The 16,811-nt window shown below is 47.7% G+C and overlaps 1 protein-coding gene across 1 annotated transcript in view; it reads right to left on the reverse strand.

Moving 5' to 3' along the window:
- The window catches only part of ca12 (carbonic anhydrase XII), a 50,902-nt gene that overhangs the window by 20,458 nt on the left and 13,633 nt on the right, over positions 1 to 16,811 (reverse strand). Inside the window, 1 exon segment of the mRNA XM_045706209.1 lies at positions 1,045 to 1,224. Coding sequence (XP_045562165.1) covers positions 1,045 to 1,224 — 180 coding nt within the window.

A 16,811-nucleotide genomic window follows, 5' to 3' on the forward strand; every position in this document is an offset into this window, starting at 1 on the left:
ATGTAGGCATGGAATGGCACTATGTAGGAGATAGGGTGTCATCAGAGATACAGCTCTATTCTGCACTCATCATCATTCGGCTGCAGAAGCCGGACCAGCCTTAGATCACTGTTTCACCACCTATCATCGACCAATAAAGGCCTTAGATCACTGTTTCACCACCTATCATCGACCAACAAAGGCCTTAGGCCACTGTTTCACCACCTATCATCGACCAATAAAGGCCTTGGGCCACTGTTTCACCACCTATCATCGACCAATAAAGGCCTTAGGCCACTGTTTCACCACCTATCATCGACCAATAAAGGCCTTAGGCCACTGTTTCACCACCTATCATCGACCAATAAAGGCCTTAGGCCACTGTTTCACCACCTATCATCGACCAATAAAGGCCTTAGGCCACTGTTTCACCACCTATCATCGACCAATAAAGGTGCCTGGACCAGAGAGGGGATTGTGTTAGCATGTCTAAAAGGGGTTTCTATGCTGTTGGCTAAACGGCGATGTCAGTGTGAGTGGTCAGTATGTTTGAGACTTGTCTTGACACTGCTCTCACACGTCCCTACATCCCATAATGATACAGGTCCGGACAGTGGCAGGTGTCTGCGTCATCGCTAAACAGCAGTTGGGGTTTAGCAAACATACAGGAAAGCGCAAGTTGTGTAAAATGAAGAATTTTATCCGTGTGGTGGAAGCGTTGTGTTATATTTTCAGAAGGTTGTTTTAAGAGTTATTCTATCGAAGAGGATGTTTACAAAGATTTCCCCAAAAAAATAACACTGGGGATTGTTGTCGGATAATGTGATTATGGAAGACGGCTGTGGTCGATCCAGTCATAGGACAAATCCGTAATTTTCCTCAAACGGACCCAGAAATTAGGTCACTAAGAAGAAGAGAGCGTTTTAAGTACACTACCGATGTCATACGTGACCCTGGCACCAGGATCAGCCTGCTCGGTCGCAGCAGGTACCCACAACATGCAAGCCATCTAAAGCCTGTAAAGAAGACAGCATCCTACCACCCTGAAGGGATTGCTTTACTCACTCGAGTGTCCATTGTTCCCGAGGGTCAGCTGCTCATTGGCTGAGAGGTTGTAGTTCTGGAGCTCGATTGGCCGTAGCGTGGGGTCAAACCTCATCAGCTGGGTCTGGATGTCTATGGGTGACTGGAATGTTCCGCCACAGAACGGGTAGTGCTTGGACCAATGATGCTCACCGTCGGGACCTAAATAACATAGAACAATATTATAGTATATAATACAATATAACACAGTGAAGCAGTATAAAACAGAACACCTTGGACCAGTGGTGCTCTCCATCTCGTCCTAGAGAAGAGAATAGTTTAATCAATATAAATTTGACCAATTTAAATCAATACAACTTTATTTGTCCCTTAATAAGGCAATTCCCTCCCTACATGACGCAAACTGTTTCATCAGGTGACATCACAGCCCAGGAGGTATCTCAGGTGACATCACAGCCCAGGAGGTACCTCTGGTGACATCACAACCCAGGAGGTACCTCTGGTGACATCACAACCCAGGAGGAATCTCAGGTGACATCACAACCCAGGAGGTATCTCTGGTGACATCACAGCCCAGGAGGTATCTCAGGTGACATCACAGCCCAGGAGGTATCTCTGGTGACATCACAACCCAGGAGGTACCTCTGGTGACATCACAGCCCAGGAGGAATCTCAGGTGACATCACAGCCCAGGAGGTATCTCTGGTGACATCACAACCCAAGAGATATCTCAGGTGACATCACAACCCAAGAGGTATCTCAGGTGACATCACAGCCCAGGAGGTATCTCTGGTGACATCACAACCAAGAGATATCTCGGTGACATCACAACCCAAGAGGTATCTCAGGTGACATCACAGCCCAGGAGGTATCTCAGGTGACATCACAGCCCAGGAGATATCTCTGGTGACCAGGACAGGGGCCAGGGGCTGGGACAAGGGCAGAGACAGGGGCAGAGACAAGGGCCAGGACCGGGACTGGGACCGGGGGGCCCAAGATGGGCATGTTGGACATTTGGATCCGTGATACAAATCCCAACATTTCAGTGTGCTCTGAAACATGGTTAAAAGCTCTGTTGACGATAATTCCATTGCACTTCATGATTACAATGTTTACACATGTGATAGGCCAAAGAATGTGGTGTAGATATTTATGTGAAACACAACTTTAAGGCGGCCCAATCTCTCAATGTCTCACTTCCCAAGCAATTTGAGCTACTAGTTAGTTATAAATGTGATTTCCCAGAATGTTAATTTCTATGTTGCAGGGATCTCCCTCCTTCCACCACAGCAGGAGAAATCAATACTGTCTCTGATCTACTTAGCTCCACTCATAACATCAACTCGTGATACTGGAGGATCTGAATCTCCATTGGTTTACTCCCTCTGTCACGACTTCGGCCAGAAGTCGGCTCATCTCCTCGTTCGGCCGGCGTTCTGCGGTCGACGTCACCGGCTTTCTAGCCACCGCCGCCGATCCATTTTTTTCATTTTCCATTTTTTTTGTCTTGTTCCCTGCACACCTGGTTTCATTCCCCAATCACACTGTATGTATTTATTCCTCTGTTCCCCCTCATGTCTTTGTGTGAAATTGTTTGTGTGTTACGTGTTTTGTAACGCTCCAGGCTTGCGTGCGTTTTTTTCCATGTTATTTCCCGAAGCCTGTTGGTATTGTTATACAGTTGATGTTTTGTGACTGTTTTTGCGCGCTTTACACTTTGCCTTGTTGGCTGGAGGTTTTTTTTTGACGCGGCTGCGTCCGTCTGTAATCTCTCTCCTGCCGTAATAAAGTGTGCACCTGTTCACAATTCTCTGCTCTCCTGCACCCTCATCTGATTGTCTTAGATCAGCATTGCATTGCTCTGAACTTCGTCCAACTGATTTCTGAGCCCACTCGTTTGAACGTAAAGAATCCTGCTAAATCAACTCGGATTTATCTCATACTGACAAATAAACCTGATAACCAAGCTCCAACCAAAGAGATGACGAATGAAAGATAGAGCCAACCCATGGTTCCCGCCTGAACTTCCTGAGATATTTCAGCTAAGGAACGAAAAACTTGATTTGAAGTCCGACAGACTGGTAGTTCTGCTGACTGACTCACCTTCAGAGACAAATTAGAAACAAATGTACTACTTCCATAAAAAGGGGTAAGTCTAACCATTTCATTAATTCCATGTCTAAACCCTCGTAGCGATCCAGCTATGCTATGGAAGGCTATTTAATCACTAAAAACAAGGAGCCAAACAAACAAAAGCATTTTTTTGGGGGTGGGATGCATGCCAGCAAAGCCACTACCCAATGCAACACTAAACAATACATTCATTGGACTATAACGGTAACAAACAGTGCCCATAAAGCTGTTAGGGCCTCTACATAAAGCTGTTAGGGTCTCTACATTAAGCTGTTAGGGTCTCTACATAAAGCTGTTAGGGCCTCTACATAAAGCTGTTAGGGCCTCTACATAAAGCTGTTAGGGCCTCTACATAAAGCTGTTAGGGCCTCTACATAAAGCTGTTAGGGCCTCTACATAAAGCTGTTAGGGCCTCTACATAAAGCTGTTAGGGCCTCTACATAAAGCTGTTAGGGCCTCTACATAAAGCTGTTAGGGCCTCCATAAAGCTGTTAGGGCCTCTACATAAAGCTGTTAGGGCCTCTACATAAAGCTGTTAGGGCCTAAAGCTGTTAGGGCCTCTACATAAAGCTGTTAGGGCCTCTACATAAAGCTGTTAGGGCCTCTACATAAAGCTGTTAGGGCCTCTACATAAAGCTGTTAGGGCCTCACATAAAGCTGTTAGGGCCTCTACATAAAGCTGTTAGGGCCTCTACATTAAGCTGTTAGGGCCTCTACATAAAGCTGTTAGGGCCTCTACATAAAGCTGTTAGGGCCTCTACATAAAGCTGTTAGGGCCTCTACATAAAGCTGTTAGGGCCTCTACATAAAGCTGTTAGGGCCTCTACATAGGCCTCCATAAAGCTGTTAGGGCCTCTACATAAAGCTGTTAGGGCCTCTACATAAAGCTGTTAGGGCCTCTACATAAAGCTGTTAGGGCCTCTACATAAAGCTGTTAGGGCCTCTACATAAAGCTGTTAGGGCCTCTACATAAAGCTGTTAGGGCCTCTACATAAAGCTGTTAGGGCCTAAAGCTGTTAGGGCCTCTAAAGCTGTTAGGGCCTCTACATTAAGCTGTTAGGGCCTCTACATAAAGCTGTTAGGGCCTCTACATAAAGCTGTTAGGGCCTCTACATAAAGCTGTTAGGGCCTCTACATAAAGCTGTTAGGGCCTCTACATAAAGCTGTTAGGGCCTCTACATAAAGCTGTTAGGGCCTCTACATAAAGCTGTTAGGGCCTCTACATAAAGCTGTTAGGGCCTCCACATAAAGCTGTTAGGGTCTCTACATAAAGCTGTTAGGGCCTCTACGTAAAGCTGTTAGGGCCTCTACATAAAGCTGTTAGGGCCTCTACATAAAGCTGTTAGGGCCTCTACATAAAGCTGTTAGGGCCTCTACATAGAGCTGTTAGGGCCTCTACATAAAGCTGTTAGGGCCTCTACATAAAGCTGACTGAAGGGCAGAGCAGATTCATGGAGTGAATCCTTACCACTGATACACCTGGCTATCAGAGGAACCTCATCTGGCAGTAAAACAGTTCATTCAGCCTCATTTACTGCCTTTTTAAAAAACATAGCTGATATGGCTGACTTGGTTAAACAAATGTGGTTTCTATTGACAATTGAGATGTACAAACTATGGCATAAGAGGGACGACGAGCGGATAAGAGGCAATCTGTAATTTCAATTAAGACATTAATGAGCGAGCTAGGACGGACGTAGTCAATATAACTATTTGTTCACCACTTTTGAAATGTACAGCGACAGAATTCAGAAAATGAGCCGTTCTTACAGTATTCTCCTGTACACCAAATCAGAACCGTATGATAAATAAAGGGGGCATATAAGCAGACAATGAAAGCTCTTACAATATTCAATGATTGCATTTATCTAAAACAGGCTATAGGCTACATGTGCACCATCAGGTCAGAACAGTAGGCTAAGTTATGATGGAGGAAAGGGACCAAATTATTAGGGTGAGGCACATGGGCGACTAACAGCTTACTACATAACATACACTTAGTGTACGTGTGGTGCCAGGACAACAACCTCTCCCTCAACGTGATCAAGACAAAGGAGATGATTGTGGACTACAGGAAAAGGAGGACCGAGCACGCCCCCATACTCATCGACGGGGCTGTAGTGAAGCGGGTTGAGAGCTTCAAGTTCCTTGGCGTCCACATCACCAACAAACTAACATGCTCCAAGCACACCATAACAGTCGTGAAGAGGGCACGACAAAACCTATTCCCCCTCAGGAGACTGAAAAGATTTGGTACGGCCTTCCCTGTAGCTCAGTTGGTAGAGCATGGTGTTTGCAACGCCAGGGTTGAGGGTTCGATTCCCACGGGGGCCAGCACAAAAAAAAAAAAAAAATGTATGAAATGTATGCATTTGGATAAGAGCGTCTGCTAAATGACTAAAATGTAAAAATGTAAAAAATGTATGGGTCCTCAGATCCTCAAAAAGTTCTACAGCTGCACCATCGAGAGCATCCTGACTGGTTGCATCACTGCCTGGTACGGCAACTGCTCAGCCTCTGACCGCAAGGCACTACAGAGGGTAGTGCGTACGGCCCAGTACATCACTGGGGCCAAGCTTCCTGCCATCCAGGACCTCTATACCAGGCGGTGTCAGAGGAAGGCCCTAAAAATTGTCAAAGACTCCAGCCACCCCAGTCACAGACTGTTCTCTCTGCTACCGCACGGCAAGCGGTACCAGAGCACCAAGTCTAGGTCCAAGAGGCTTCTAAACAACTTCTACTCCCAAGCCATAAGACTCATGAACATCTAATCAAATGGCTACCTAGACTATTCACATTGCCCCCCTCTCCACACCACTGCCACTCTCTGTTTTTATTTCACTACCCAAAATAGCGTACGTCATGAACATGAGCCAGCAGGCTAATGTTCCTATCCACCCAGTAAGGCCAGCAGGCTAATGTTCCTATCCACCCAGTAAGGCCAACAGGCTAATGTTCCTATACACCCAGTAAGGCTAACAGGCTAATGTTCCTATCCACCCAGTAAGGCTAACAGGCTAATGTTCCTATCCACCCAGTAAGGCCAGCAGGCTAATGTTCCTATCGACCCAGTAAGGCCAGCAGGCTAATGTTCCTATAGACCCAGTAAGGCCAGCAGGCTAATGTTCCTATAGACCCAGTAAGGCCAGCAGGCTAATGTTCCTATAGACCCAGTAAGGCCAACAGGCTAATGTTCCTATCCACCCAGTAAGGCTAGCAGGCTAATGTTCCTATCCATCTCTCTGCTAACAGGCTAATGTTCCTATCCACCCAGTAAGGCTAACAGGCTAATGTTCCTATAGACCCAGTAAGGCTAACAGGCTAATGTTCCTATCCACCCAGTAAGGCTAACAGGCTAATGTTCCTATCCACCCAGTAAGGCCAACAGGCTAATGTTCCTATCCACCCAGTAAGGCTAACAGGCTAATGTTCCTATCCACCCAGTAAGGCCAGCAGGCTAATGTTCCTATCCACCCAGTAAGGCCAGCAGGCTAATGTTCCTATAGACCCAGTAAGGCTAACAGGCTAATGTTCCTATCCACCCAGTAAGGCTAACAGGCTAATGTTCCTATCCACCCAGTAAGGCCAGCAGGCTAATGTTCCTATCCACCCAGTAAGGCCAGCAGGCTAATGTTCCTATACACCCAGTAAGGCTAACAGGCTAATGTTCCTATCCACCCAGTAAGGCTAACAGGCTAATGTTCCTATCCACCCAGTAAGGCCAGCAGGCTAATGTTCCTATCCACCCAGTAAGGCCAGCAGGCTAATGTTCCTATCGACCCAGTAAGGCCAGCAGGCTAATGTTCCTATCCACCCAGTAAGGCTAACAGGCTAATGTTCCTATCCACCCAGTAAGGCCAGCAGGCTAATGTTCCTATCCACCCAGTAAGGCCAGCAGGCTAATGTTCCTATCCACCCAGTAAGGCCAGCAGGCTAATGTTCCTATCCACCCAGTAAGGCTAACAGGCTAATGTTCCTATCGACCCAGTAAGGCTAGCAGGCTAATGTTCCTATCGACCCAGTAAGGCTAACAGGCTAATGTTCCTATCGACCCAGTAAGGCTAACAGGCTAATGTTCCTATCCACCCAGTAAGGCCAGCAGGCTAATGTTCCTATCCACCCAGTAAGGCTAACAGGCTAATGTTCCTATCCACCCAGTAAGGCCAGCAGGCTAATGTTCCTATCCACCCAGTAAGGCCAGCAGGCTAATGTTCCTATCCACCCAGTAAGGCTAACAGGCTAATGTTCCTATCCACCCAGTAAGGCTAGCAGGCTAATGTTCCTATCCACCCAGTAAGGCTAGCAGGCTAATGTTCCTATCCACCCAGTAAGGCTAGCAGGCTAATGTTCCTATCCACCCAGTAAGGCTAGCAGGCTAATGTTCCTATCGTCTCAGTAAGGCTAACAGGCTAATGTTCCTATCCACCCAGTAAGGCCAGCAGGCTAATGTTCCTATCCACCCAGTAAGGCTAACAGGCTAATGTTCCTATCCACGCAGTAAGGCTAACAGGCTAATGTTCCTATCCACCCAGTAAGGCTAACAGGCTAATGTTCCTATAGACCCAGTAAGGCTAGCAGGCTAATGTTCCTATCCACCCAGTAAGGCTAACAGGCTAATGTTCCTATAGACCCAGTAAGGCTAACAGGCTAATGTTCCTATAGACCCAGTAAGGCTAACAGGCTAATGTTCCTATCCACTCTCTCTCTCTAAGGAGCAGGCTAATGTTCCTATCCACCCAGTAAGGCTAACAGGCTAATGTTCCTATCCACCCAGTAAGGCTAACAGGCTAATGTTCCTATCCACCCTGTAAGGCCAGCAGGCTAATGTTCCTATCCACCCAGTAAGGCCAGCAGGCTAATGTTCCTATCCACCCAGTAAGGCCAGCAGGCTAATGTTCCTATCCACCCAGTAAGGCCAGCAGGCTAATGTTCCTATCCACCCAGTAAGGCTAGCAGGCTAATGTTCCTATCGACCCAGTAAGGCCAGCAGGCTAATGTTGGTATGTACTGTAACTGTTATGAAAGTTGTATTGTATTTTGTTTTGTATTTAAACGCCACTTTAAATGTGTACATGACACGGCAAGATAATTTCCCCATGGGGACAACAAAGTCAGTAAGTAAGACAGTCTGGGTTGGTGGTGATGATCCAGTTCAGTGACGCCTGGAAGGGCAGTGACGTCGACCACTGGAGAGGGTGAACGGAATGAGCAACCCTCTATATTCAGTCTACCACTCAGCCTCTGTGTTTAAACCTCTAGATTCAGTCTACCACTCAGCCTCTGTGTTTAAACCTCTCAGTCTACCACTCAGCCTCTGTGTTTAAACCTCTCAGTCTACCACTCAGCCTCTGTGTTTAAACCTCTCAGTCTACCACTCAGCCTCTGTGTTTAAACCCTCTAGATTCAGTCTACCGCTCAGCCTCTGTGTTTAAACCCTCTAGATTCAGTCTACCACTCAGCTTCTGTGTTTAAACCCTCTATATTCAGTCTACCCCTCAGCCTCTGTGTTAAAACCTCTAGATTCAGTCTACCGCTCAGCCTCTGTGTTTAAACCTCTCAGTCTACCACTCAGCCTCTATGTTTAAACCCTCTAGATTCAGTCTACCACTCAGCCTCTGTGTTAAAACCCTATAGATTCAGTCTACCACTCAGCCTCTGTGTTTAAACCCTCTAGATTCAGTCTACCACTCAGCCTCTGTGTTTAAACCTCTAGATTCAGTCTACCACTCAGCCTCTGTGTTTAAACCCTCTAGATTCAGTCTACCACTCAGCCTCTGTGTTAAACCCTCTAGATTCAGTCTACCACTCAGCCTCTGTGTTTAAACCTCTCAGTCAACCACTCAGCCTCTGTGTTAAAACCCTCTAGATTCAGTCTACCACTCAGCCTCTGTGTTAAACCCTCTAGATTCAGTCTACCACTCAGCCTCTGTGTTTAAACCCTCTAGATTCAGTCTACCACTCAGCCTCTGTGTTTAAACCCTCTAGATTCAGTCTACCACTCAGCCTCTGTGTTTAAACCTCTCAGTCTACCACTCAGCCTCTGTGTTTAAACCTCTCAGTCAACCACTCAGCCTCTGTGTTAAAACCCTCTAGATTCAGTCTACCACTCAGCCTCTGTGTTTAAACCTCTATATTCAGTCTACCACTCAGCCTCTGTGTTTAAACCCTCTAGATTCAGTCTACCACTCAGCCTCTGTGTTTAAACCTCTATATTCAGTCTACCACTCAGCCTCTGTGTTAAACCCTCTAGATTCAGTCTACCACTCAGCCTCTGTGTTTAAACCTCTCAGTCTACCACTCAGCCTCTGTGTTTAAACCCTCTAGATTCAGTCTACCACTCAGCCTCTGTGTTAAAACCTCTCAGTCTACCAGTCAGCCTCTGTGTTTAAACCTCTATATTCAGTCTACCACTCAGCCTCTGTGTTTAAACCTCTAGATTCAGTCTACCACTCAGCCTCTGTGTTTAAACCTCTCAGTCTACCACTCAGCCTCTGTGTTAAAACCTCTCAGTCTACCACTCAGCCTCTGTGTTAAAACCTCTCAGTCTACCACTCAGCCTCTGTGTTTAAACCCTCTAGATTCAGTCTACCACTCAGCCTCTGTGTTTAAACCCTCTAGATTCAGTCTACCACTCAGCCTCTGTGTTAAAACCCTCTATATTCAGTCTACCACTCAGCCTCTGTGTTAAAACCTCAATCAGTCTACCACTCAGCCTCTGTGTTTAAACCTCTAGATTCAGTCTACCACTCAGCCTCTGTGTTAAAACCTCATCAGTCTACCAGTCAGCCTCTGTGTTTAAACCTCTAGATTCAGTCTACCACTCAGCCTCTGTGTTAAACCTCTATATTCAGTCTACCACTCAGCCTCTGTGTTAAACCTCTATATTCAGTCTACCACTCAGCGTCTGTGTTTAAACCTCTCAGTCTACCACTCAGCCTCTGTGTTAAACCTCTAGATTCAGTCTACCACTCAGCCTCTGTGTTAAAACCTCTAGATTCAGTCTACCACTCAGCCTCTGTGTTTAAACCCTCTAGATTCAGTCTACCACTCAGCCTCTGTGTTTAAACCTCTCAGTCTACCACTCAGCCTCTGTGTTAAAACCTCTAGATTCAGTCTACCACTCAGCCTCTGTGTTAAAACCTCTCAGTCTACCACTCAGCCTCTGTGTTAAAACCTCTGTCTACCACTCAGCCTCTGTGTTTAAACCCTCTAGATTCAGTCTACCACTCAGCCTCTGTGTTAAAACCTCTCAGTCTACCGCTCAGCCTCTGTGTTTAAACCCTCTAGATTCAGTCTACCACTCAGCCTCTGTGTTTAAACCTCTCAGTCTACCACTCAGCCTCTGTGTTTAAACCTCTATATTCAGTCTACCACTCAGCCTCTGTGTTTAAACCCTCTAGATTCAGTCTACCACTCAGCCTCTGTGTTTAAACCCTCATCAGTCTACCACTCAGCCTCTGTGTTTAAACCTCTATATTCAGTCTACCACTCAGCCTCTGTGTTAAAACCCTCTAGATTCAGTCTACCACTCAGCCTCTGTGTTTAAACCTCTATATTCAGTCTACCACTCAGCCTCTGTGTTTAAACCCTCTAGATTCAGTCTACCACTCAGCCTCTGTGTTTAAACCTCTATATTCAGTCTACCACTCAGCCTCTGTGTTAAACCTCTAGATTCAGTCTACCACTCAGCCTCTGTGTTTAAACCTCTCAGTCTACCACTCAGCCTCTGTGTTTAAACCCTCTATATTCAGTCTACCACTCAGCCTCTGTGTTAAAACCTCTCAGTCTACCAGTCAGCCTCTGTGTTTAAACCTCTATATTCAGTCTACCACTCAGCCTCTGTGTTTAAACCTCTAGATTCAGTCTACCACTCAGCCTCTGTGTTTAAACCTCTCAGTCTACCACTCAGCCTCTGTGTTAAAACCTCTCAGTCTACCACTCAGCCTCTGTGTTAAAACCTCTCAGTCTACCACTCAGCCTCTGTGTTTAAACCCTCTAGATTCAGTCTACCACTCAGCCTCTGTGTTTAAACCCTCTAGATTCAGTCTACCACTCAGCCTCTGTGTTAAAACCCTCTATATTCAGTCTACCACTCAGCCTCTGTGTTAAAACCTCTCAGTCTACCACTCAGCCTCTGTGTTTAAACCTCTAGATTCAGTCTACCACTCAGCCTCTGTGTTAAAACCTCTCAGTCTACCAGTCAGCCTCTGTGTTTAAACCTCTATATTCAGTCTACCACTCAGCCTCTGTGTTAAACCTCTATATTCAGTCTACCACTCAGCCTCTGTGTTAAACCTCTATATTCAGTCTACCACTCAGCGTCTGTGTTTAAACCTCTCAGTCTACCCCTCAGCCTCTGTGTTAAACCTCTAGAGTCAGTCTACCACTCAGCCTCTGTGTTAAAACCTCTAGATTCAGTCTACCACTCAGCCTCTGTGTTTAAACCCCTCTAGATTCAGTCTACCACTCAGCCTCTGTGTTTAAACCTCTCAGTCTACCACTCAGCCTCTGTGTTAAAACCTCTAGATTCAGTCTACCACTCAGCCTCTGTGTTAAAACCTCTCAGTCTACCACTCAGCCTCTGTGTTAAAACCTCTGTCTACCACTCAGCCTCTGTGTTTAAACCCTCTAGATTCAGTCTACCACTCAGCCTCTGTGTTAAAACCTCTCAGTCTACCGCTCAGCCTCTGTGTTTAAACCCTCTAGATTCAGTCTACCACTCAGCCTCTGTGTTTAAACCTCTCAGTCTACCACTCAGCCTCTGTGTTTAAACCTCTATATTCAGTCTACCACTCAGCCTCTGTGTTTAAACCCTCTAGATTCAGTCTACCACTCAGCCTCTGTGTTTAAACCTCTCAGTCTACCACTCAGCCTCTGTGTTAAACCTCTATATTCAGTCTACCACTCAGCCTCTGTGTTAAACCCTCTAGATTCAGTCTACCACTCAGCCTCTGTGTTAAACCTCTATATTCAGTCTACCACTCAGCCTCTGTGTTAAACCTCTATATTCAGTCTACCACTCAGCCTCTGTGTTTAAACCTCTCAGTCTACCGCTCAGCCTCTGTGTTTAAACCCTCTAGATTCAGTCTACCACTCAGCCTCTGTGTTAAAACCTCTAGATTCAGTCTACCACTCAGCCTCTGTGTTTAAACCCTCTAGATTCAGTCTACCGCTCAGCCTCTGTGTTTAAACCTCTATATTCAGTCTACCACTCAGCCTCTGTGTTTAAACCTCTCAGTCTACCACTCAGCCTCTGTGTTAAAACCCTCTAGATTCAGTCTACCACTCAGCCTCTGTGTTTAAACCCTCTAGATTCAGTCTACCACTCAGCCTCTGTGTTTAAACCCTCTAGATTCAGTCTACCACTCAGCCTCTGTGTTTAAACCCTCTAGATTCAGTCTACCACTCAGCCTCTGTGTTTAAAACCTCTATATTCAGTCTACCGCTCAGCCTCTGTGTTTAAAACCTCTCAGTCTACCACTCAGCCTCTGTGTTAAAACCTCTCAGTCTACCACTCAGCCTCTGTGTTTAAACCTCTAGATTCAGTCTACCACTCAGCCTCTGTGTTAAACCCTCTAGATTCAGTCTACCACTCAGCCTCTGTGTTTAAACCTCTATATTCAGTCTACCACTCAGCCTCTGTGTTTAAACCCTCTAGATTCAGTCTACCACTCAGCCTCTGTGTTAAAACCTCTCAGTCTACCACTCAGCCTCTGTGTTTAAACCTCTATATTCAGTCTACCACTCAGCCTCTGTGTTTAAACCTCTAGATTCAGTCTACCACTCAGCCTCTGTGTTTAAACCCTCTAGATTCAGTCTACCACTCAGCCTCTGTGTTTAAACCCTCTAGATTCAGTCTACCACTCAGCCTCTGTGTTTAAACCTCTATATTCAGTCTACCACTCAGCCTCTGTGTTTAAACCCTCTATATTCAGTCTACCACTCAGCCTCTGTGTTTAAACCCTCTATATTCAGTCTACCACTCAGCCTCTGTGTTTAAACCCTCTAGATTCAGTCTACCACTCAGCCTCTGTGTTAAACCCTCTAGATTCAGTCTACCACTCAGCCTCTGTGTTTAAACCCTCTATATTCAGTCTACCACTCAGCCTCTGTGTTAAACCTCTCAGTCTACCACTCAGCCTCTGTGTTAAACCCTCTATATTCAGTCTACCACTCAGCCTCTGTGTTAAACCTCTCAGTCTACCACTCAGCCTCTGTGTTAAAACCTCTCAGTCTACCACTCAGCCTCTGTGTTAAACCCTCTATATTCAGTCTACCACTCAGCCTCTGTGTTAAAACCTCTCAGTCTACCACTCAGCCTCTGTGTTAAACCCTCTATATTCAGTCTGACATCTAATGAGCTGTCTCCTATCCTTTGCCAGGTACCTACCCATATTGTATTTTGTCATATTTTTGTATATATATTCGTATTGATGACAAAAGAACGACCAGTCTGCTATCGACAGCCATGGACAACACTGAGCCCTGCACATCTAATGGGCTGTTCCTATTGTCAGAAACAAACAGCAATCAACTGGCTCGACAGCCCTTTATTACACACCGCGTGCACACGAGAGAGAGAGACAGAGAGAGACAGAGAACAGAGAGACAAAGAGAGAGACAGAGAGAGAGAGAGAGAGAGAGAGAGAGAGAGAGAGAGAGAGAGAGAGAGACAGAGACAGAGAGACATAGAGAGAGAGAGAGAGAGAGAGGAGAGGAGAGAGAGAGAGAGAGACAGACAGAGAGACAGAGAGAGAGAGAGACAGAGAGAGAGAGAGACAGAGAGACAGAGAGAGAGAGAGAGAGAGAGAGACACAGAGAGAGAGAGAAGAGAGAGACAGAGAGAGAGAGAGACAGAGAGAGACAGAGAGAGAGAGAGAGAGAGAGAGAGGGGAGAGATGACCCCAGGACAGTGAAATCTCCTTTGTCATCATCATGTTATCCTTGTATATTCGATGGTCACCAATCACCATCACATTGGCCTGGATGAGTAGTCAAAACCACTATGTCACCATCACAAATCGCCGGGAGGAGCAGTGTTGTCGGTATGACAAAGCAGCTGTAACAGTCAGCAGATGATGCTGCTAGCCCTGCAGGTATTCAGCTACTGAGAGCAGGGAACAGGGAGAGGGGACTACAGAGGGACATAGGGGAACAGGGAGAGGGGACTACAGAGGGACATGGGGAACAGGGAGAGGGGACTACAGAGGGACATGGGGAACAGGGAGAGGGGACTACAGAGGGACATGGGGAACAGGGAGAGGGGACTACAGAGGGACATGGGGAACAGGGAGAGGGGACTACAGAGGGACATGGGGAACAGGGAGAGGGGACTACAGAGGGACATGGGGAACAGGGAGAGGGGACTACAGAGGGACATGGGGAACAGGGAGAGGGGACTACAGAGGGACATGGGGAACAGGGAGAGGGGACTACAGAGGGACATGGGGAACAGGGAGAGGGGACTACAGAGGGACATGGGGAACAGGGAGAGGGGACTACAGAGGGACATGGGGAACAGGGAGAGGGGACTACAGAGGGACATGGGGAACAGGGAACAGGGAGAGGGGACTACAGAGGGACATGAGGAACAGGGAGAGGGGACTACAGAGGGACATGGGGAACAGGGAGAGGGGACTACAGAGGGACATGGGGAACAGGGAGAGGGGACTACAGAGGGACATGGGGGAACAGGGAGAGGGGACTACAGAGGGACATGAGGAACAGGGAGAGGGGACTACAGAGGGACATGAGGAACAGGGAGAGGGGACTACAGAGGGACATGGGGAACAGGGAACAGGGAGAGGGGACTACAGAGGGACATGGGGAACAGGGAGAGGGGACTACAGAGGGACATGGGGAACAGGGAACAGGGAGAGGGGACTACAGAGGGACATGGGGAACAGGGAGAGGGGACTACAGAGGGACATGGGGAACAGGGAGAGGGGACTACAGAGGGACATGGGGAACAGGGAGAGGGGACTACAGAGGGACATGGGGAACAGGGAGAGGGGACTACAGAGGGACATGAGGAACAGGGAGAGGGGACTACAGAGGGACATGAGGAACAGGGAGAGGGAGAGGGGACTACAGAGGGACATGGGGAACAGGGAGAGGGGACTACAGAGGGACATGGGGAACAGGGAGAGGGGACTACAGAGGGACATGAGGAACAGGGAGAGGGGACTACAGAGGGACATGGGGAACAGGGAGAGGGGACTACAGAGGGACATGGGGAACAGGGAGAGGGGACTACAGAGGGACATGGGGAACAGGGAGAGGGGACTACAGAGGGACATGGGGAACAGGGAGAGGGGACTACAGAGGGACATGAGGAACAGGGAGAGGGGACTACAGAGGGACATGGGGAACAGGGAGAGGGGACTACAGAGGGACATGGGGAACAGGGAGAGGGGACTACAGAGGGACATGAGAGGGAACAGGGAGAGGGGACTACAGAGGGACATGGGGAACAGGGAGAGGGGACTACAGAGGGACATGAGGAACAGGGAGAGGGGACTACAGAGGGACATGAGGAACAGGGAGAGGGGACTACAGAGGGACATGAGGAACAGGGAGAGGGAGAGGGGACTACAGAGGGACATGGGGAACAGGGAGAGGGGACTACAGAGGGACATGGGGAACAGGGAGAGGGGACTACAGAGGGACATGGAGGGAACAGGGAGAGGGGACTACAGAGGGACATGAGGAACAGGGAGAGGGGACTACAGAGGGACATGAGGAACAGGGAACAGGGAGAGGGGACTACAGAGGGACATGGGGAACAGGGAGAGGGGACTACAGAGGGACATGGGGAACAGGGAGAGGGGACTACAGAGGGACATGAGGAACAGGGAGAGGGGACTACAGAGGGACATGGGGAACAGGGAGAGGGGACTACAGAGGGACATGAGGTGGGAGGGTTCATCACGGTTTGACTGTAAGTGAAGTGATTAAAGACCCCATCCTCTGGGTTAACCACCACCAGGCTGCATTACAGACCCCATCCTCTGGGTTAACCACCACCAGGCTGCATTACAGACCCCATCCTCTGGGTTAACCACCACCAGGCTGCATTACAGACCCCATCCTCTGGGTTAACCACCACCAGGCTGCATTACAGACCCCATCCTCTGGGTTAACCACCACCAGGCTGCATTACAGACCCCATCCTCTGGGTTAACCACCACCAGGCTGCATTACAGACCCCATCCTCTGGGTTAACCACCACCAGGCTGCATTACAGACCCCATCCTCTGGGTTAACCACCACCAGGCTGCATTACAGACCCCATCCTCTGGGTTAACCACCACCAGGCTGCATTACAGACCCCATCCTCTGGGTTAACCACCACCAGGCTGCATTACAGACCCCATCCTCTGGGTTAACCACCACCAGGCTGCATTACAGACCCCATCCTCTGGGTTAACCTGCGTTGATTTACTTACCAAACATGATTTACAAGTTGAGTTATGAACTTGCGGAGGTATCTAAATGATCCTCGTTGTCTTAAGGGTAAAACATGACCTGCCATTATGCAGAGAAAACCCTCTAAATTATATATTTTTTCAACTTGAAATGTGATGATTTTTCCCGAACATTAGAAAAGGTGAAACATCTCCTTGGTTCATATTTCCATGAAAGTTGTACACCAC

This window comes from Salmo salar, chromosome ssa23, assembly GCF_905237065.1.
Source record: "Salmo salar chromosome ssa23, Ssal_v3.1, whole genome shotgun sequence".
Lineage (NCBI taxonomy): Eukaryota > Metazoa > Chordata > Actinopteri > Salmoniformes > Salmonidae > Salmo > Salmo salar.